Below are 21,167 nucleotides of genomic sequence, written 5' to 3' on the forward strand. Positions count from 1 at the left end.
TTCTCTACCTCTCTCTCGTGGCTAATTCCGGCATGACGCAGCTGCTCGGCTTCAGGTTCGACCCCACGGACCAAGAAATTATCGGCTTCTTTCTCTACAAGGTGGTGGTGGCGAACAACCCTCTGACTTTGATGCCGCCATACAACAAGGTTATCTACAAGTGCAACCTCTTCGGCAACAAACGAGAACCCTCAGAAATTTGGAGAGATTACGGAGGGGATCAACTTGACGATCAAGACTTGTACTTCGTTTCCGAGCTCCAGAGAAACGGTTTGCGCACCCAACGCAAGACTGGCAGCTGCGGTACTTGGAGTGAAACCGAAACCTACCAAGATGTTAAAGATGAGGTGGATGAGATTATAGGTAGAAAACGGAAATTCCGGTACGAGAACGGCAATACTTCGGAGGACCACGCCGGCTGGCTTTTGGATGAATATAGCCTTTTCGAAAAGGGCTGCAAGAATCGCACAAGTCGTAATTGCTATGATTTTGACGTTGTGATTTGTCGGCTGAGAAGGAAGTGCAATATGAACAAGTCCGGGAAAAAGAGGAAGTGCTCATCTCGAGATCAATCAAACAAGAAGATGAAAAGAGATCAATCTACGAAGGAGACGAAGACTGAAAATTCAGTGGGGCCGCAAATTATGAATGATGAGAGCAATCAGTTGATGATCAACGACATTACCACTTGTGATCAAGATTATTTGATCGACACCAATCATAAAAGTTTCAACATTGATGAACTCTTCGTAGAACTAGACCGCGAACCGCCATTGTTACACTCGCAGCAACTACCTCAGATTGTTGAAAGCCAAGAAAAGCCTTTGCCAACTTCTTGCCTCTGTGTTAATCAATTTGATGGAGCACTGGAAGCAGCCGCCAGCAATCTGAGTAATTTTGAGTATAATAGCGAACTAGCAAGATCAACGTGGCAACATAATATGAATGCCGATGATCATCAAGATCCGAATTTAATCTTCACCGTCGATGAATTATTGGCAGAAGATGCAGAACCTTTGTCAACTTATGCGCTTGATGATGTTTATAATGTGGTCAGCCAACCATTAGACCAAAACAGTTGTTGGTCCAAATCCTTTATGGATCAGACTTACAATTCCTATATATACTCATCAATAGAGGAGGAGATCATAGCTGACAATTAGATATATTGTACAAGTGTAACTGGCTGTAACAAAATTTTGACTGCTCGTTGTAATTTCCATTCTTAGTACATGACATTGTTTCTTTATCTCATTGAATTTCTGCATGCAAATTCCTTAACACCAATACAAAACTAATTACTATCTATTAGTTAAGCAAGTAATAATAGGTGAACCGTTGTGCAATGACAGTACAAACTTTGCACTATGTTAAACCAAAGTGGTAAAAAAGAAGCGAAAATAATAATAATAAGAATTGCTTGATTTTTTTTGTATGTTTCATGGCAAGATAATGTGACAATTATCTGTAAAAGTAGAAGAAAAGGAGGAGGAAAGAAGAATGGTGTCACACAGTTAGTGATTAGGCAGACTCCTCTTAATTAGGTCATTGAGAACTAGGAGGGACGTTGTTGGTATGTTTTGTACAATCAAATGGTCCGATTACTTGATTAGTTTTTCGTTTCACCTGAAATTCAACAATGGAAACACATGAGCTCATAGCAAAATAGATAATGCAACTAATAAAATTACATACTAAGCCAAAAACATATAAAAAGAAAGCCCATCTACCACTAAGGAAAAGGTGGCAGAATTCATTTTGTGTAGAAAAAAATTCAGATATGGTGTAGTTTCTCTCTCTCTGTGTGGGGGGTCCAAGTCTATGTATGGAAATGCAAACAACAAATAGATGATTGTCCAGTAAGCAAAACCATACCGGGGACCATGGACCTATTTGAGGTTCAGATTTGTTCGGGGGTGAATTTTGTACAGCACCACTTTTCTTTGTCAAAATTTCCTGCACCAAAACTTGGTATAAGATATTTTGAAAAGAAAAACTTAGTATAAGATTACAATATCAAATAAATTAAGGCTGTCTTCCTATAAAATGTGTCTTTGTTTAAACCCAGAACCGCATTTCATTGATTTTAAAGAAGTGGGACAGTAGCATTACGTACATAAGGGTGCAAAACAAATGAAGAAAGCATATTTAAGAATTGCAGTGCCATATCACAATTCATTGATTTTAAAGGAGTGGAGAGTAACAATTAATTGCATAAGAGGATCCAAAAGAAATGAAGAGAGAATATGTAGCCATTGTAGTGCCATGAGACATTTGGTAAATAAAAACAAAAAGTTTCAAAATGCTGGCATGAATTGCAAAAATGCAGTTTGTGTGTTATAAGTTATAGTGTGCATGCACTAAAAAGCTTTGCAGGACAACTATTACCTCTCCGGCTGCTTCAAGTGCAGCTAACCATTCATCCGAGAATGGAACAGCATCGGGTGGAAGCTTTATTACAGGGGCATCTTGTTTCCTATCACTTCCAGACTTCTTACTGCAATCAGAGACAGGAAAATTAAATCTCTCACAGAACTTTTGTACCATCTAAAACAGTCCATAAATTATGTGAACCAAATGGCTCAAAAGACAAAAGGCATTTTGTCACACATGCCATTGCGCACACATACAAGTAGATAAAATTGATCTAGGCTTTTTGGTACATACATCTCTTTTGTTGCCTCATTATCTTCTGTGGGATGCAAGGTATCTTCTAACTCATGCTGCAGTTCACTGCTAAGAGTATGATTCTCTTCTAAGATATTAATTTCAGATTCCTCTGCCAAAGTTTTTCTGCTCAATACATTAACTTCAATTTCCTGCAGAATTCTTCCACTTGATGATCTCGGATCAGAGATGACAGATGAGCATAACTCCCCTTCGCAAGAACTATATGCCAAAGTTGACACAGAGTTTTCTTCATTGGTTGTTTTTGCAGATACATCAGACTCCACAGGACCAGCTTGATTGCTTAGCTTATTGTCATGACTGGACTTCGTACAACTTTGAAGATTTTCTGATGATGGTTCAATCTTGAAAGAGCTGGTCACTGCAACTTCCATTTGTAAGTAGTCAGCCTTTTCCTCCAAATCAGGTCTGCCATCATGCATTGCTGCTGCTACTTTTGAACTCTTTGATTCAATTCCACAAGCATCACAGTCATCTAAACCAACCTCATGAACAGTTTCCTCAAATACCTTGCAGGAAGCGTTGTTTGCAAGCAAGGTTCCATTCAAACAAGATCCTGGATTAATGTCCTGGTACTCTCGTATGACACCAATATCTGAACTGAGATTGATCTTATCACTCTGCTCTACTGAAGTGTATTGCTGGCAATAGCTTTTGTCATCTTCAGTCTGTAACTGAGGGACACCATAGCAACTTTCAACAGGTAAGTTGCAATCTTTGGTCCCAAAATCCTTGGGCTCAATTACGTCTTTTATCGCAGATCCACCCTCAACTTGCACTTTCACATTTAGCTTGGATGTGAAATCTCCCACACTATCCAATTTCAAAGAACAGTCTTGACAATGAAGCTGAAAGTCATTCATTGACTGTGAGTCCAGGTTGTAACTCTCAACCACTGTTTCGTTGTTTTCAGATACTGATGCAGTATGATCCACATTCTGGGACTCCACTATTTCTGCAACATTAGAACTGAAATCTAGCATACCATGTGGTATTAGAGAAACGGTTCTGGAAACTTCTGATTCACTTCTGCAGGTACCAGTTCCTTCTGGTACTTTTGAATCAACAAATTGAAGAAAAAATTTCTGCTGGGATTCTTCTGGGAAAATACTGAATCCATCCAACACACAATCATTTAAGTGCAATTTATTTTCCTGGGAAACCTGTTCTCCAACATAGCAGGAATTTGGAAGGTCTGGCTGTTCAGGTTTTTCATTTCCACAATCAGTTCTCACCAGTTGACAATTTTCTGGAGCTGAAGTGCTCATGTCAACATCAATCATTTCATCTATTAACCTTCCACAATTTTCTGGAGCTGAAGTGCTCAGGTCAGCATCATTCATTTCATCCATAAACCTTCCCCCTAAAGCCAGCATTTGTGCATCTTCCACATGTGGGTCAGACAGAGCATCAGACCTTTTCAATTCAGATGCACTAGAATTTTGGACCTTTGGACTGACATCTGCAACCTTCACAGAACTGTAGCTCTGGATTTCTTCAGAAACTTGACATTCCTTGGTGAAACTACACGTGTTTTCCCATATCATATGATCCTCATCAGAAATTTGGTTGCCTTCACAGGTCATAGGTCTAAACAGCTCAGCTTCTGCCCCATGCAGTTCATTGACATTATGATCCCTGCTTGACTGATCATCGTATGCTATCAAGATACCACCAGAAGAACTTGCCTCTTCAGATTTGGACTTTAAAAGGACACCACAATTCTTTTGTGGCAAGTCATGGGATTTGTCTTCAAGAAGTTGATGGATAGTTATTTTATTTTCGCCAGAAAAACAGGGAAATTTCACTGCAGAACTAAGATGGGGTGTAACATGGGGTTTATCCATATCTTTACTTTTTGGAGTAAGTACAAAAGCAGCCTTCACGCTATTGTCATCTTTATCCAATTGTTCACAGGATCCCCCCTGTAAAAGAGATTTATCAACATTCCTCTGAAATTCTACCTCTCCCATAGATTGTTGTTCTTCATGAACAGGAATGCTATTGAACTTTCGCTGATTCTCTGTCATATCATAACTATTTGAGCTAGATTGTACCTTCAGTTCCACCTTCTGCATATCTGTGACTTGTGAGAATGGTTCCACCTTGTCCTTTGTGGCAGAGTTAATTGTAGATGAAACTGAGCAACATGAACTTGAGCATTGGACATTAATATTTCCAATTAGAGAAAGGGTTCTGTCTGATTCACTTCTGCAGGCACCAGTTCCTTCTGGTTCTTTTGAATCAACACATTGAAGAACATTTTTCTGCTGGGATTCTTCAGGGAAAATACTGAATCCATCCAACACACAATCATTTAAGTGCAATTTATTTTCCTGGAAAACCTGTTCTCCAACATAGCAGGAATTTGGAAGGTCTAGCTGTTCAGGTTTTTCATTTCCACAATCAGTTATCACCAGTTGACAATTTTCTGGAGCTGAAGTGCTCAGGTCAACATCATTCATTTCATCTATCATCCTTCCACCTAAAGCCAGCATTTGTGCATCTTCCACATGTGGGTTCCTACTCTTTGAGTTAAATCTACTACCATCATCTTTTGCTTGGTTTTTAAATCTAGAGTCAGACAAAGGATCAGACCTTTTCAATTCAGATGCACTAGAATTTTGGACCTTTGGACTGACACCTGCAACCTTCACAGAACTATAGCTCTGGATATCTTCAGAAACTTGACATTCCTTGGTAAAACTACCCGTGTTTTCCCAGATCATTTGATCCTCATCAGAAATTTGGTTGCCTTCACTGGTCATAGGTTTAAACAGATCAGCTTCTGCCCCATGCAGTTCATTGACATTATGATCACTGCTTGACTGATCATCGTATGATATTAAGACACTACCAGAAGAACTTGCCTCTTCATATTTGAACCTTAAAAGGACACCACAATTCTTTTGTGGCAAGTCATGGGATTTGTCTTCAAGAAGTTGATGGACAGTTATGTCATTTTCGCCAGAAAAACAGGGAAATTTCACTGCAGAACTAAGATGGGGTGTAACATGGGGTTTCTCCATATCAAAGGCAGCCTTCACGCTATTGTCATCTTTAACCAATTGTTCACAGGATCCCCCCTGTAAAAGAAACTTATCATCGTTCCTCTGAAATTCTACCTCTCCCATAGATTGTTGGTCTTCATGAACAGGAATGCTATTGAACTTTGGCTGATTCTCTGTCATATCATAACTACTTGAGCTAGATTGTACCTTCAGTTCCACCTTCTGCATATTTGTTACTTGCGCGAATGGTTCCACCTTGTCCTTTGTGGCAGAGTTAATTGTAGATGAAACTGAGCAACCTGAACTTGAGCATTGGACATTAACATTTCCAATTACCGTCCGATCATTGATCACATTTTGTTTTTTCCCAAGGGAAGAGGGCGGCCTCAATTCATGAATTGGATCTACAGAACCAACTTGCCTCAAATTAGGAATAATGCATGGCTGAGAGCTTGTCTTCAAAGGACTAGGCAAAGAAGAAGCTTTTGGCTGCAAACAATTTATCAAAAATACAGCAAAGGAAAATCAGACATATTGAGTTGAGAAAATATCATCTCTTTTATGCAGCTGCAGAACAGTTGTTTGAAAAATACCTGATGAAAGAAACTCAGTGATGGTGATGGCATCCGTAAACCTGATGGCTTTGATGTTGGGAGCTGAGTACGTGACAAGTTCACACCAGTATGAGGAAGAGGAACTGCAGGTTTTCTGGATCTGTCATCACAGCCATATGTTGCATGACCGATAGAAGGAAGTGCTTGTTTTGAAATCGCCTCTGGAGCTGCAGTTTTCCGGGATCTGTCATTACGGCCATATGATGCATGACCAGTAGAAGGAAGCGCTTGTTTTGAGATCATCTGCGGAACTGCAGTTTTTTTGGATCTGTCATCATGGCCATATGATGCATGACCAGTAGAAGGAAGTGTCTGTTTTGAGATCACCTCGAAGCCATTATTTGCTTCAATAGTAGGTGGACATGGTATTTTGGTTGGTGAACCCTTCACGAAGCTGGCCTGCAAAATAATGGAAATTCACAACACAGGAAGCACATACATCTTTATTAATACCAGATTGTTGACGCAGTACAAAGGAAATGTCTATAATCACACGTATTATTAGTAGTTAATTTACAAAGACTATTACTTAAGCTTCAAGCTCTCACCACATTTCTTCTGGCTTGCCGAACAGAACTTTTAGAAGTTAAAGATTTTCCAGTAGCAACTTTTGCATTATTTGGCCCAGTTTTTTTGTTGTTCAATTTCCCTGCTGCATGTGAGAGAAGTAGTTAACAGAAAATAAACAAATAATTTCCATTTGATTCAAATGTGAAAATCTTATTTCTTTATCTATATCTATATATATAAAGCAAACTATATATATAAAGCAAAAGGCAAAGAATGGTAAAACATTCAAAATACCAGAAAATGCCCTTGGTTAATGCAAACATTAAAAATTGAAATTATTAATTAAATGAGGATAATATGGTAAATTCACACTTTTTCATATTAAAAAAATTAAAATGAAAAGAAAAATCAGATAATGGATCCTAAATTTATGGAACACAACTACCATTATCTTTTTTAATTCTAAAATTAATTTTAAAAAATAAATCTCACTAATAAATGCAGTCAATATCTAAATATTTACCAGGGTGAGCAATCTGATTCCTCTTTAAATCATTTGCACCAACCATCACATTCTTGGAAGTCCTAGACAGCAGACAGGGATCAGGTTTTCGAACCGGTAATGTAGAAATTCTTGGTTCTTTAATCGGTGATTTCATTGTATTCACATTCGCAGGCCTTTTCAGAGTTCACATAAGTCAAGGCAAACTCTCCCAAAAACTCATTAACATAAAAAAAGACTCACCAAAACTCCGACATACAGAAAAATTAATCAAAAGGATATGAAGAGGAGGCCAAAGGTCGAGGGCAACCACTGCGTTTTGAGCCACTTCTATTGATATCACGGGCTGAAAGCACCTTCCGCTTGGCCTAAAAATCAGAAACATGACTCCAATTGAACAATCTTCAACTTAAAGAAAACTTTGCCATCCTATAAGAGATTTGACAACTAACCGCAGAACCTGGCGCAGCATTATCTTTAGCTGATGAATCACGCTTTGGTAATAAACTGCCACCAACAGTCCTATCTTTACTTGAAGGACTTTCCGGGAATACCTTGAATAAGTTTTCTTCAATCACCTCTAGATCTTCTGAATCAGCAATGCTATTTGTGTCTTCGTGGATAACTGACAGCAACCCATTAGAATTTGCACTTCCACTAATCAGGGATAACTCTTCGGAATTCAATACACCTGACAAAAGTACCAAAATGAAAATGGGAAAGAAAACAATAAACCCAGCTTTAATTTTCTTTTCTATATGAAAAAAATTAGAACAATCCAGAAACAAAATAGAACCTTCGTCAGTAAAGAAGGCTCGATCCCAAGCTAGGCTTTTACGCAAATTGTATCCTCCCCCCTTCTTCCTCTTCATTTGCTGCGGCTGGAGGCTGAGTTTTTGTTCTTCTATTTTGTTTGCATTACTACCATTATTCTCTTTATCTATACTATCTCTACATGACGGAGAGCTTGGTTTTTGGGTTTTCTCATTCACCACTGCAATATAATTCACAGAGTTTTCATTGTATGCCATGCAATGTAGGTCCAATTATGTTCATATACATATAAAAATGTAAATATAAATCACTAAGAAGACGAATTGTACACTACAGAGCACAATTAGAGGTCAATCTGAGTCAACATTATTCAAATGAAGAGAAAAACGAAACCCTAGAGGGCCAAAACGGAGAGCAAAATGTGAAGCATAGACTCAGTGAGAGAGTAAGAGAAAACCCTAACCCACTGGCTTGGATCTGCAGGGTTGGAGAGGCGAGCAAAAGAAAATGTCGTCGTCGCTGGTGCTTTTGCTTCTGTTACTGCTCGAAACGTTATCGTCCTGGATCAATTGAAGAAGCGAATCGTCTTCTTCAGCGATTTCAATGAGAGGGACGTCGGATTCCATCTCCGTCTCTCTCTCTCTCTCAAAGTTTCTAGAAAGATCGAATGGGAAATGGGCGTAGTGCAGAAGTCTGCAAATTGTTTGTTTGTTTGTTTGTGGATCTTAAAATTTTTGAATGGATCGACGAGCGGCAAAGGATGGATGGGGACGGAGACAAATGGACAGCGACCACGTGACTGCTGAGTCAAATTACGAATGATTCCCTTGTGGTCGAAGGGTTAAAGCTAAAGGGATGGAGGATTGTTTTGACTTTGATGATTAATGTAATGAAGTTAGCGGATTTGGTTTGATCGTTACTTGACGCGAGCACGAATATGATGTGTTTATACCATATCTGACCAAGCAACTAGAAGCAACTCTAGGCAAAGCAAAGAGTCCCACATTAGAATATTGCAAGAAGTGAAGACTCCTCCTCAGCTATAAAAGGAGACAACTCTCCACTTAGAAGGGGAGATCGATGGGCTGGGCTTTATCTTTAGTCATGGGCTTCTCCTTTCTTCCCTTTATATTTGGGTTCAATCCCATGTACAAATGTAAACACATACATTATTATAGTAAGAATATACTTCTCCGTGGACGTAGCCCAGTCATTAAGGGTGAACCACGTATATCTTGTCTTCTGTATATTTATCGCTTGCCCAAATCCTCACACACTTGGTGAAGGTCCTCACCTTCACCCATCATCCATCACACATCATCACTAAGTTGGGCTCAAAAGTGCCGAACCATTTTTGAGCGTTAACATGATGGAATTTGTTAAACACGAATTATAAATGAGTCGATTCATTATCAACCTTAATTGCCTGATCTTCGAGATGGGGATTTGAGCAGCATGAGATCAACTTGAATTGCTCAAGCAAATAGTGTAAAACAACATAATCTCAGATCTGTGGTCTTAAATTTGAACCTTTATAGCACATTGGTAATTATATGTGTGAAAAACCTCATTCCCTTATATTTTAGACCATCGCTTTCATTCAAATTCTTTGATTCCAAACATGTCCCCTAAAGTTAAGCGCGGTAATTACCGCCTACATATCATTGCAAAGACGATGCTGAAATACTTGAAAAATGGAAGTTAACTCGAGTATCTTTCGGAATAAAATTCATAAAGAAATTTGCTACAAATTAGAACTGTCAAGGGGAAGAATTTCCAACATATCATTAAGCTCTTAAAGTTGAAGAACATTGTACGAATATTATGCTATTTTTCAGGCACAATAAGCATATTTGAGCTTGGAATTATCTAACTTATTTATCCTTACAAAAATGAATTTCTTTGAATTTGTGATTCAAAACTTATACACGTCACAATTGTAAAGAATCCAGGACCAATTCCCAGCAAAATCAGCACTTAATGTGCATGTGTGTGAGCTAAATAAACTAAAATCCCAGAAACGCTACACGGTATGATGATTCCCCAGCTCCTCTTTACAAACGGTGAATCTAATTCCCCTCTCCCCTCTCATTCCGATTAGATATAAATGAAATACAAACAACGTAAATACACCTATGAAGGGAACCAACCATGACTCGTATGGAACCTTTTTTTTATACCAATGATACACCAAAAGAATATGAGCCAGGACTTTACATTTCTACGTCAAAATCGAGCATCTACCTCCTCTATGCCACCCGAAATGGGGCTCTCTGAATTCCATTTCAGGCTGGAGCTAGAACTCTGCCATTCTTGGTGCTTAGCTTACATATCTTTTCCTTCCAAAGAACAAGAAAACTGGTGTACAAGTGGACTAATCCTCATCCTCGGTTATGGAGGCGAAGGAAAAAGGTTTGAACTTATAGCCATCTCCATAGTAGAATTTATTTTGATATTCCACCCAATGAAGACGCAGGGCGTGAAGAAAAGCACTGAGCGTCTCCATCATGAGTAGTATGAACGCCGTTGCAAACGCAAAAACTGCTAACCCAATTAACCGGATAACAAAGTTGTCGTACCTGTTATAATTATTTTCAAAACCTTATTATTACTGATTGAAGAATACATGCACCATCATATGCAGCAAGAAAAACTAGCAGTCAGATGCACATGCATGTCATGATAGAGAATTAAAGGTTGGAACTCACCCCCAGGCAAGGAGAAGTACTTTCTCATAGAAAACGGTTGACAATTCTGAGTGAGCCAAGCTGTAATTGCAGTAACAGATATTAAAGAAAAGGGCTACCACATAGATGAAAGAAAACCACGGAATAAGCAAATATATATATATACACACACACACACACATACAGGTAAACTACAAAATATGTAAACAATATAGGTATACCTCAGAGCCCATAGTCGTAGATATGATGCAGTATTTGAAACTGCACCAAGAACAAACTCTATGGAGTGTATCATCTGGTGTACAAATACCTCACTGAAATTAAACTCCTCATGATGTTGCCTCGCAGAATCAGGCTCCACATCAAGGTCCATCTCTGAGGTGCCAAGCATCCCATACGCACGACCTTGAAACCTCTGGAAAATAACATCAGGAAAACATAGTTATCATATCTTCTCAAGCTCCTTATATCTCCCCTCAAATACCTTTAAGTGAGTCAAAGACAAGTACATAAGTAAACTAAGTCCACCAATTGAGGATACTAATCAGTAGTAATCACATTTTAAACAACATTTACAAAACAGAAATGTCAAAGAAAATTTTGGTTTTAAGTTTATTCCTTTGCTGGTTTTCTTAAAAATCCAAAACTGAAGCCTAAGCAAGTTACACCACAGTACCTCCGTATGAAGCTTCTTCAAAATAAAAGGTTTTGGAAAGAGCATCCATGGAACTGCGATTAGAGCCAAAAGCAACAAAATGATCTGCAGAAACAGAGCCCTGTTAACCATAACATAAATCGAGAACATAAGCAATTATATATACGAAGTAACAATAAAGAGAAGATTAGAACTTGTGCCTGAAGTGGTCTTTGGCCCCAGAACAATTCATTTTCACCAAGATCATCAGTCGGACTTAAGAACATGTAAATCATTACATGATAGAGGTCTGCCTGAGAACCGGTGCACCACTTGATGACAATAAGAAGTGAAAGATATCCAAAAAGGCTGTTAAGAAAGATCACCTGCGGCACAAACTGGTACCTAACAACAAGATGCAGAACAAGTCAAACGCTTGTGCACTTCATTTGAAAGTAATACAACAATGGGAAAAGTGAAAAAACCGGAGACCCACCTTATATCAATCGAGCTGCTGAAAAACCGTGCATTGAAGTAACTAAGTAGAATTCCTAAGTTCATTTGCGCCACACCCAACAAAATCGACATTTTCATTTTGAGAGAATTCAAGAAAGGCAGCTCTGAACGACTTCCACGCCAACTGGGATCCACACCAAATGGGTATGGATCTCGGTACTTGATTAAACCAATAGTGTACGCCTCACTGCTCAAAAGAAGACAAATTTATGATAAGTAGTTAGTTTTCTGCTGAGGAAAGTCATAAGTTCAGCCAGCATAAACAATGGGAAGATTTTTAAGAGTTATAAAATAGAGGTGATTGAGAAACCGCCAGACAATAGAGCGCCATAAATGCCTAGTGAAGGACAGCTATGATTAGCAGATCAAAGTAAGTTCCAACAACAGCGATACACATGGCTTGATAGATATCGTATCTTCTCAAGCTCCGTGCACCACAGACCAGACAGATGCTCGAAAGTAACACACCACCAAAGTCATCAATCAAGGTGGGGAGAATCCCCATGGATTGAATGAGGGACAACCCTAGCGGCAGCGGGCCATAGGAATGAACTCTAAAGGAGGCAATGAAACCACCAAACCATCCAGAATGATGATGATGAAAAATAACTTTCAGATTAATAAACAATTATTAAACTTTTAATAGGAAGATTCTGTGAATCTTATAAATATTAGATTATTCGAAAAAATATTTAAAAAACTTACAAGGATTGATCTCTAATTAAGCAGAGGTATGATAAAAGCCGTGCAACAGCAGACTAGTAGTGGGGTTTAAGCACATAGATACCAGAACTCTCAATCTCTAAAACAAGAAGTCAGAGTGGTATATTGTCGAACATAAACTCATTCTAAACAACCCAGCTGAAGGTGACCTCAATACAAGATACAACACATTAAGGCAAAATTAGAGATTGAAGATTTAAAATAGAGAGCCTACCTGCAAGCGGTATCTCTACATTTGTAAGCAGACCCACCAAATATGTGAAAAGGAACAGAGAAGAACTCATTGTAAATCAACCCACAGTAGATTGAAAATAGGGACATCAAAAGAAGTACATATCGCCCACCAAATAGCATCTCCATAAAGCTCCCAAGTTTCTGGTAGGAAGTAATATAAAGTTTCTCATTAAGACAAATGGAAAAAACACAATTCTCTTTCACGTGTTAAATGCATGTTATGTTCTTTCTAAACACCAGAATCATAACAAATATTTGTTAAAAACGAAAACTGAAAGAGAACTATCCTACTTATTGCTCCATTATGAAAGAAATTATTGCTACTGTTGCTGTTATAAGTATTATTATTTGATACTGTCATCATTACCACAGTAAGACCGCATCATTCCTCCATAAACAAACCATGAGATTGTGAATCTAGCTCAGGATATTATGTTGGTGCTAGCTAAATCTTTGCTGCAGGATTGGTTATATTATGAATCCTTGGATAACAAAAACTGCAGTCTCTATTATATTAAATCTTGCTGAATAGCATAGACACAGTAACAACGACAGCCAGAAAAAAAGTTCAGGGTCAGTGGTACTAGCGGACAATATTGGTTATGGCTGCAACATATCTTTTGACAACTTCTGGAGAGAGCAAAAGATACTTTTAATTGCAGCTGATCGAGTCAATGCCTATGAACTGGGAAATGGTACATGTTACCGAGCAGCTTGAAGAAGTTTTGACTTAACTAAAGCAATATAATTCATTAGTGATCAAGAATAACGTCTCCTGATTATACATCCTCTTAAATTTAAATGCTAGAAGTTCACACAAAGGGCGTACCTGAGCACTGAGCTTACTTTCACGAGCTATAAGAATTAATGCTCCCAGCAACAAGCAAATTCCATGACCCCAGTCCCCAAACATCACCGCAAAAAGAAATGGAAAAGTAATACAAGTGTAAACAGCAGGATTGGCTTCTTGATATCTTGCAACACTGCCAAATGATAGTATAGCTCGTCACCTAAACAACTTATTATGTTGATTCACTTATCATTTTCCCTTTGTAATGAAAAATGCTAACAGAAATACTACTTAAAAGGAGAATTGTTGCCTCATACTTTGCAACTGGCTCTCGCTCTTAATTTTTCTTTTTCTTTTTTCTTTTATCAATTATTAAGATTTAATCCAGTAGTTAGAACGCTGAACTTTCTAGAATTTCAGCTAATTTTTCAAACCAAGTTGAAAAGTTTAATTCCCTTATTTTAGGTGCGGACAAAGGAAATACAGAATATTCCTCATTATTTAGTTGTAAAGTAACAACTTGCAGCAAATGCAAGCCTCCCATCCCATTCCTCGACAAACTCCTAACACATCCAAGCTCCACCCTTAAGCAGGTTGGACATGTAAAGCACATGATTTCTGATATTTAATTTGCTTGTTAATTGAAAGACAAAAAATCTATGTAGTAAATCACTTGTGCCAGCATGCATTGGCTTTCCTTCCTAATGTATCAACGTGTACAAACAGAATGTAATTTCTAATCCAAAATATTCATTATTTCTAAGAACATTTGCCCACTGTTCACTCATAAATTCACCATGATTTCACAAGGAAAATGATGCACCAATTTAAAGACAATTTCCTTTCATTAACAGAAGAAATGATAAAGTGTCTAAATATCATATTTTGACTAACCCATATGCATCAACAATTTCCTGAAACGCACTCGTGAAGCGGTTGGTTCTGAAATATGTAGGAGGTGATTCTATTGCATCTGTCACATGAAATATTATTCCCACTTGCGAATTGCTATCAAATGTAGCACGTTGCAGTGCCTCCTGAATCTGTTCAACCATAAAATTACTACGCAAATATAACACAAGTTCGCAAAAGTCATCTACAATCAAAAAGTATTCAAGTAACAACATAGTAACATACCCTTGACAAAGCTAAAAATTAGATATAGGTACTCACTAGCATTTTTTTTAAGCGAGTCCAATGGTATCTTTTCGATCTTGCCTTATTTTATGGCTTTTTGGAAATATCAGTAATGCCCTTTAAGTATTGAATATAATAACTTGTACATTTACGTAAATTCTAAAATTCACATATTTCATTCCACTTTACGTAAAAGTTGTATTTTGGAACAAAACCGTAAATATCTATCAAAGACAACTCATGATAACTATAACATTATGTATTACGAATGAACTGATGTACCTGTAAGACAGATACATTATTAAAATGAATGATTGAATCAAAAGTGAACTATAGGGGGGCATAGGCTAATCTATCTGTGGTACATGCATTTTCTAGAGGTGAAAAAAGGCCTTATGTTGCGTTAGGATAAGGGATCTGTATTACGGTTACATAAATTATTTTTTCAACCACAACCTTAGGTTCTTCACGGGCCTTGTTTCATAGATATTGACGAACTTGGCAAAAAATACAAATTCTATGCAAGACTTGGACATTTATAGACGCATTGTCGATTTTTTACATAAAAATGTACAATCAACTCATAAAATTATGCAGACACGTCATTAATGAGAGACCTAACCCAAAAGAAACATTGGACTTGTGATACTGCAATATAACTATTGATGAACATAGTGACAGAGGTTACCTTAGTTTTTGCAAATATAGGACACCAGCCCTCTCCAACAAGACATTTTTTTGTAACATCAAAGTTAAGCATGTTCAACGTATCATATACAGCTTTCTCCCTTCTCACCTGGTAAAGAGTAGAAAACACGACATAGTTGTTTGTCACTATCAGGATAAAGCTAAACCACTCCAATTCACACAAACTCTTAGTCATATATTAGATCAATATTTTTTGTCGCTCAAGCCAAAGAAATAACAATTAACAAGAGGCAAGCAGGACCAACATCTTACCATGTTCATCCATTTCCCTAGGTGAAACCCAACAGAAGTAAGGGCCTTATTTCTGTGACGGATCCCTGCATCCAAGGTTGCTTCCAATTCAGCAAGACGTGATGAAACCTGCAACCCAAAACCTGAACTTTCAAAACGATAGAACAGAGTATTTGTTGATACTATCATCAAGACCTGCAAATATATGCTATCACATGATAAAACAAATTAAAGGGAGTAGTTGAAGATAATTATGCTATCAAGCTCACATCAGATATACACAAACTTTAAAGCAGAACAAAGTTTTGTAAAGATGTTTGAATAAAAACAAGGATTCCATCTTTAAGCTTGAAACTTCATTCCAATTAAAGAATAAATGAACTGCCAACTATCTCAACTGAATGCTTACTTCTCTAGTTATTTGTCTCTGCTTAGTTATATCTTCGGGAACAGGATAGCAATTTGCACCAAATGCCTCACAAATTTTCAAAATCTTTGTTTTTGCCTGCAGCCCTGAGAAGAACACTACAAACACTGTTTTCTCAACCTGCACAACTTTCAGGAATTAGTAAAAGAAGCGAATAATCATTCTCATCCTATACATAACAAAGCTAAAAGAAACCGCACCAAAAACAGGAAGAAAAAAAAAACAATTTTTATAATACTGAGGCAGAAGAAAACCATTTCAGTAGATAAAGGATCCATGATCTGTTCATCTGCTGATGCTTGATTAAAAAGCATATTGCCCCTTGTAGCACGAAACAACATCCTCTCGAACCTGAGAGCTTTGGATTTACAAATAATTCCACTAACAAAACTCAAACCAGATTGGTCTGATGGCCCAGGTCTGATATCCTGTAAAATGCATAATCAATTACAAATGAAATCATAGCAAAAGGTTTTGCACCAAGAAGACATTAGATTTAGAAAAGCATAATTAACAAGTACCTGCTCAAGTAATGAAACTGAATCACCATAGTCATCATTTGAGTAAACATTCTCATCTAGTTCTCTCTCCTCTGGAACCGCACGGCTATTACTTGAAACAAGAAAGCCACTTGCCTGAGATTGCCGACATGAAAATATATAATGAGGCACAGGAAAGAGCATTTGAAACTATAATTAAGGTGTACTAAAGGAAAGAGCAGTAGATAGGAGGCTGCTAATACATCAGTAAAGGCTAGTTACCTTTTGCAATACTATCTTGAATTCCAGGAGTTCATTATATGAATGTTGAAGTCTATCACTATTAGAGTTCATTTCAATTAGCTCATGCTCATGCTCGGCAAGTTGTATCTGGAATAGATACATACAATTCAAATTTTCAGTTTACAGAATTAAATGCTCTCTAAATAAGGGCGCAATTGGTTAGTGCCATTTTGGACTACAAGTTTCAGGTTCACACTACTGCTGCCATTATAAAAATCGTAGCCAAAGGAGGGAGAGATAATGGGTAACAGTAAATGCACCTCTAATTCCTCCAACTCAACATCTAGTTGCAAAACAGGATGTACAGATGAAAGTAGACCAGCTTTACTGATTTGATCTCTGAAGAACCGCAGCTTTCTTGACATCTCTGCACATCGCTTTACCTGTGGAAATCCTCACAATGATATAACAACTAAACTTAAGTATGATTGGCTACTGCGATCAACATCACTATCAACTATCTACTATAATCAATAACTTTTCAATAATCTCAATCTCAACCTTCAAATCTCATCAGTTTAATAATTTATAGAGATTACCTGAACAGGGTTCAATTTGCACAGATTCCAGGTAGATAAAAAGACTACCATAGAATACTATTTCTAGTTAAAGATCCATAGCTTTTTTTTCCTCTGGTAAATAACAAGGAAAGTGGGGCATGCACAATCAAGGTTTAATGTTGGAGAATGTTCCTTTTAATTAAGCAAGTAAAGCTGGCAGACATGTCAGACACAATACACAAGGAAGTGGAAAACCAGGCATTGAATATGCAACGATATAGGGAAAATTATACTTATGCCCCTTCAACTTTGGAATCTATCCCACTTAAACTTTGGAATCTATCCCACTTACCCCCTGAAAAGAACAATTGACTCAATTTCCCGTATAAATTTGTTGCACCATGGTTCTTCCATGCAACTCCATCCAAGATTCTGTCAGACTACCCTTGTATTAGACTTCCACATTTTTTAAAGAATTTTGGCTGAAGTTGCGCAAAAGACCCATATTGGAACAAATTCATAATACAGGGGGGAATGTGAGCCAATCCTTTTCTTATGGAGCAAATCCAGACACCACAAAATTGAGGGGCATAGATTTAGTTTTTCCAGTATATAAGAATATGCACACTAAAAAGTGAAAGCATGAAGTCTCTAAAACACCAGCAATTCAAGAAATGAAACATTGAAATATCATATTAGCAAAATATTCCATCGAGAAAGATAGATGTCCAAAACATTCAGATTGCAACTGTAGTTCTAATAAAATCTGAGTAGATACCTGATTAACAAATGTTCGTTGGAAAGGACTTTTATCAGCATTTAACTGCAAAAAAAAAATACAAAAATAATATGATCATGAGTATATCTGAACGAAAACTAAAAAGACTATATTGCATATTCATTTAAAGAAATTATATATGAGAGGAGACCAGAAAAGAAAGAACAAAGAATTTCAACGCTTTTCATAAGATGTCTCATATACAATACAAATTCAGGTGTTTCACCAATAAATACAGAGTGTTGCAGAAAATGTGAACTCAACATATTCTGATGGAAATATGCACTCTCTGATGCTAACACAAGAAAGAGTGAATAGCCATCACTCAAGGGCATTAAAAGTACTACTTTATAAACAACACTCAAAAGGGTTTGGCATTGTTTAATGATTTATAGTTACAGAAATTGTTTAAACCCAACTAGATATGGAAATTTTGAGCACACTTCTCTGCTTTGGTTTCTAAAGAACTTAGAAGTTGTCTTTTTCTATTATCCTATTAGATTGCAAGCTGCTGTGGATTGAATATATTGGTTTCAACACTTCAAAACATAGTCAAATTAGACAAATTTCTCTCACTATTTCTTTCAAGCCTTGAAATAGTTAGATGCTACAGGTCCAGTACATACTCAGTTTAAAGAGAACTATAAAAAATTTAAAAAAAAAATTCCTCAAACCACTTTTAGACAATGCATTATTTCAAGCTTTCAGTTTTAGGATTTAGCTTATTCTTTTCCTGCCAACTGCCATTAGAATCAGAAACCCCACCACCACACTAATCAAAATGGAGAATTGATTTCTTGGAATTACTAAGATAGATTTTGACAATTTATAATTTGAAGTCTTTCAATAGGTAGGTGCTACAGCAAGCCCAGTACATCTTTAAAGAAAACAAAAATTCTCTAACGACTTATGAGTTACGATTATTAGCATAACAGACTTTATGATAGTAACCATGGACAGACTCACTTTTACTATATCATTTTGAAAAATATAATTAGTAGTACAACAAATTGTTCAGAATCATCCACAAAATTAATTGCATAATGGGTAATGCAAATAACTCTACTTGCGTGATCAATAAAGAAAAACTGGGTACAGGAAGATTATAAGTGAAGATAGTTTCACAAATACATGCGGATGTGCAGGGCACCACCTACTTGGACAGCATAAAACCGTTGTCAGAACTGGGCTTGTCAAAACAAATCAGTTCCAAAAACTCAGTCAAGCTTGGAAAATGGAATGTGTGAATCTCACAGAATACCAAAGGATAGCCCAAGTATCCTAGACCTAGGGAAGCATCGTATTAAAAAGCCCAAAAGCATTTCAGGCAAAGCCACAGAGGTCCCAATACTTCACAGACCCAAAAGTACGGTTTTTTTTCCATCAAATGAAGTTAGCAAACCTGATCTAAGTGATAATAGGATATAAGCATTATGGAAAGACAACTCAAATGGATTATATAACTGAAACTTAAAATTCAAATACCTTAATTGAGAGGAAGATGTTATTTATCTAATTGTGAAGTAGATTAATCTGGTATAGAGACTTAAAAATTTATTCACAAGTGCGAGAACTTAAAATTAGTACGTAATTATTCAAATTAATGAAAACATGCGGTTGTATATCTTGCACAATGAGGGTAAGGCATCCTTTACCTTTAGGATACTTGACCTATAACTTAGCACATGATACTGAACATTTCTCAACCTACCCAGGCAAAATACCATTAGGAATGCAGGAGGATTTTTCTTGTTAATATCAGGCAAAATAGGCCTCCATGCAAACCCCTCCTAACTGGGAATATATGCAATATAACCAGATCTAAAGTACTCTCAAATACAATGTGCGTGTGATCCAAGTAAAATATGCTCCTGACCAATTAACCGAACAATCAAGGAACCATAATGATAAATCTCAGTTCCCCGATCGTGCCCCAAAAAAAATCCAAACTTTCGCAAGAAAACTAAACAAATCAAAAACTTTCAGAAGTAAATTTCTCAATTGCTGACTGTTATCTACTCAACTACTTAATTTAAACAAACTGAAGCAAAACTCTCATTTATCCTAAATCAATCAATCAAACCTCTCACTTCAGATCACTAGAGACACAGAGAGATGCCAAATCTAACATAATTCACGAAGACCGAGTCGTCGGATCTGAGTTCTCGAAAACTTACGTCTCGGAATTGGAGGAGGCCGAGTTCGCCGAGATAAGAAATGGCGCGGTGGGCAGACTCGACGGGGATGATGAGCTGGACGAAGGTCATCTTCTCGGAGCGCATCAGATCCATGGCTGGTAAGTTGTCGATGAACTTCTCCATTTTCTCGGCAACCCAACAGAAACTGATTTTTTTTTCTTTTTCTCTTTCTTCGCCTCTGGATCTGAAACTCTCTTTCAGATCTGAAACTGAAAACTGCCTCTCTCTCCCTCTCTCTCTCGCTTTCTCTCTCTACGTGAGTGTGTGTGGTCTTAGTGCGTTATTCCGAGGTTTTCATTTTCGGGTTTTTGCTTTTCTTCTTGCCAACTGCCACTAGAATCGGAGAATTCGCATCACTTTCCAGGCCCGACGCCAAGTGATGTTGGAAATAATATTAGGTTTTTTTTATTTTTTGGGTCAACTAAAAAGAATTTCAAGGTTGGCGTAGAGCCAAAGGTGGTTAAGTGAAGTCCTAGTCCACGTTAATTAACATGTATTAGGTTCCAATTAAATCCATGTTGTGTCCAAATGAAGAATTTATGTTTGAAAATTTCTCTTAAATAAGAGGATTTTTGGCCAACTTTAAAATTTAACCATAATAGCTCAGTAGAAAAAGGTCTTGAATTGCAAACAAGTGTTCCCATGTTTGAATCTGATGACGCTTGGTAACGCTTAAGGGAATTCTATATCAGCCCCAATACCCACTAAATTTTGAATATGAAA

The 21,167-nt window shown here is 37.3% G+C and overlaps 3 protein-coding genes across 5 annotated transcripts; 1 reads left to right on the forward strand and 2 right to left on the reverse strand.

Moving 5' to 3' along the window:
• Positions 33 to 1,163, forward strand: LOC18775546 (protein BEARSKIN2). Its single transcript, XM_007206925.1, has one exon. It carries the CDS (start codon positions 33 to 35, stop codon positions 1,161 to 1,163), a length of 1,131 nt encoding a protein of 376 aa, XP_007206987.1.
• On the reverse strand, positions 1,283 to 8,976 carry LOC18773901. 3 transcript variants are annotated; one of them, XM_020567367.1, is made up of 11 exons: positions 8,563 to 8,976; positions 8,122 to 8,319; positions 7,778 to 8,016; positions 7,608 to 7,693; positions 7,347 to 7,510; positions 6,862 to 6,962; positions 6,293 to 6,712; positions 2,668 to 6,188; positions 2,389 to 2,497; positions 1,876 to 1,956; positions 1,283 to 1,626 (listed from the first exon to the last, which is right to left on the reverse strand). In XM_020567367.1, the coding sequence occupies exons 1-11, from the start codon at positions 8,723 to 8,725 to the stop codon at positions 1,546 to 1,548; spliced, it is 5,163 nt and encodes a 1,720-aa protein (XP_020422956.1). In that variant the 5' UTR covers positions 8,726 to 8,976; the 3' UTR covers positions 1,283 to 1,545. The 3 variants fall into 3 exon arrangements, with proteins under 3 accessions (XP_020422956.1, XP_020422955.1, XP_020422957.1); XM_020567366.1 differs by having other exon boundaries at positions 6,862 to 6,965; XM_020567368.1 differs by having other exon boundaries at positions 6,862 to 6,965; positions 8,567 to 8,651.
• LOC18774004 (V-type proton ATPase subunit a1) lies at positions 9,858 to 20,875 on the reverse strand. The gene is made up of 18 exons (XM_007204879.2): positions 20,424 to 20,875; positions 18,247 to 18,291; positions 17,229 to 17,351; positions 16,948 to 17,055; positions 16,708 to 16,821; positions 16,441 to 16,614; positions 16,169 to 16,306; positions 15,781 to 15,888; positions 15,509 to 15,616; positions 14,578 to 14,726; positions 13,723 to 13,876; positions 12,874 to 13,034; positions 11,917 to 12,123; positions 11,642 to 11,825; positions 11,463 to 11,546; positions 11,008 to 11,201; positions 10,808 to 10,867; positions 9,858 to 10,678 (listed from the first exon to the last, which is right to left on the reverse strand). Exons 1-18 carry the CDS (start codon positions 20,565 to 20,567, stop codon positions 10,474 to 10,476), a joined length of 2,460 nt encoding a protein of 819 aa, XP_007204941.1. The 5' UTR covers positions 20,568 to 20,875; the 3' UTR covers positions 9,858 to 10,473.

This window comes from Prunus persica, chromosome G6, assembly GCF_000346465.2.
Source record: "Prunus persica cultivar Lovell chromosome G6, Prunus_persica_NCBIv2, whole genome shotgun sequence".
In the NCBI taxonomy this organism is placed as follows: domain Eukaryota; kingdom Viridiplantae; phylum Streptophyta; class Magnoliopsida; order Rosales; family Rosaceae; genus Prunus; species Prunus persica.

Bases quoted from the DNA above. Each gene is read 5' to 3' on its own strand.
- LOC18775546 (XM_007206925.1), top strand. From the start codon at position 33: ATGACGCAGCTGCTCGGCTTCAGGTTCGACCCCACGGACCAAGAAATT.
- LOC18773901 (XM_020567366.1), bottom strand. From the start codon at position 8,725: ATGGAATCCGACGTCCCTCTCATTGAAATCGCTGAAGAAGACGATTCG. The intron at 8,017-8,121 runs GTTCTATTTTGT...TACTTTTGTCAG, and splicing joins AGCCTTCTTTACTGACGAAG to GTGTATTGAATTCCGAAGAG. The intron at 7,511-7,607 runs ATATCCTTTTGA...ACTTATGTGAAC, and splicing joins CGACCTTTGGCCTCCTCTTC to TCTGAAAAGGCCTGCGAATG.
- LOC18774004 (XM_007204879.2), bottom strand. From the start codon at position 20,567: ATGGAGAAGTTCATCGACAACTTACCAGCCATGGATCTGATGCGCTCC. The intron at 18,292-20,423 runs GTAAGTTTTCGA...TTTTTTTTGCAG, and splicing joins GCCTCCTCCAATTCCGAGAC to TTAAATGCTGATAAAAGTCC. The intron at 11,826-11,916 runs GTGGGTCTCCGG...TCTTGTTGTTAG, and splicing joins AGCAGCTCGATTGATATAAG to GTACCAGTTTGTGCCGCAGG.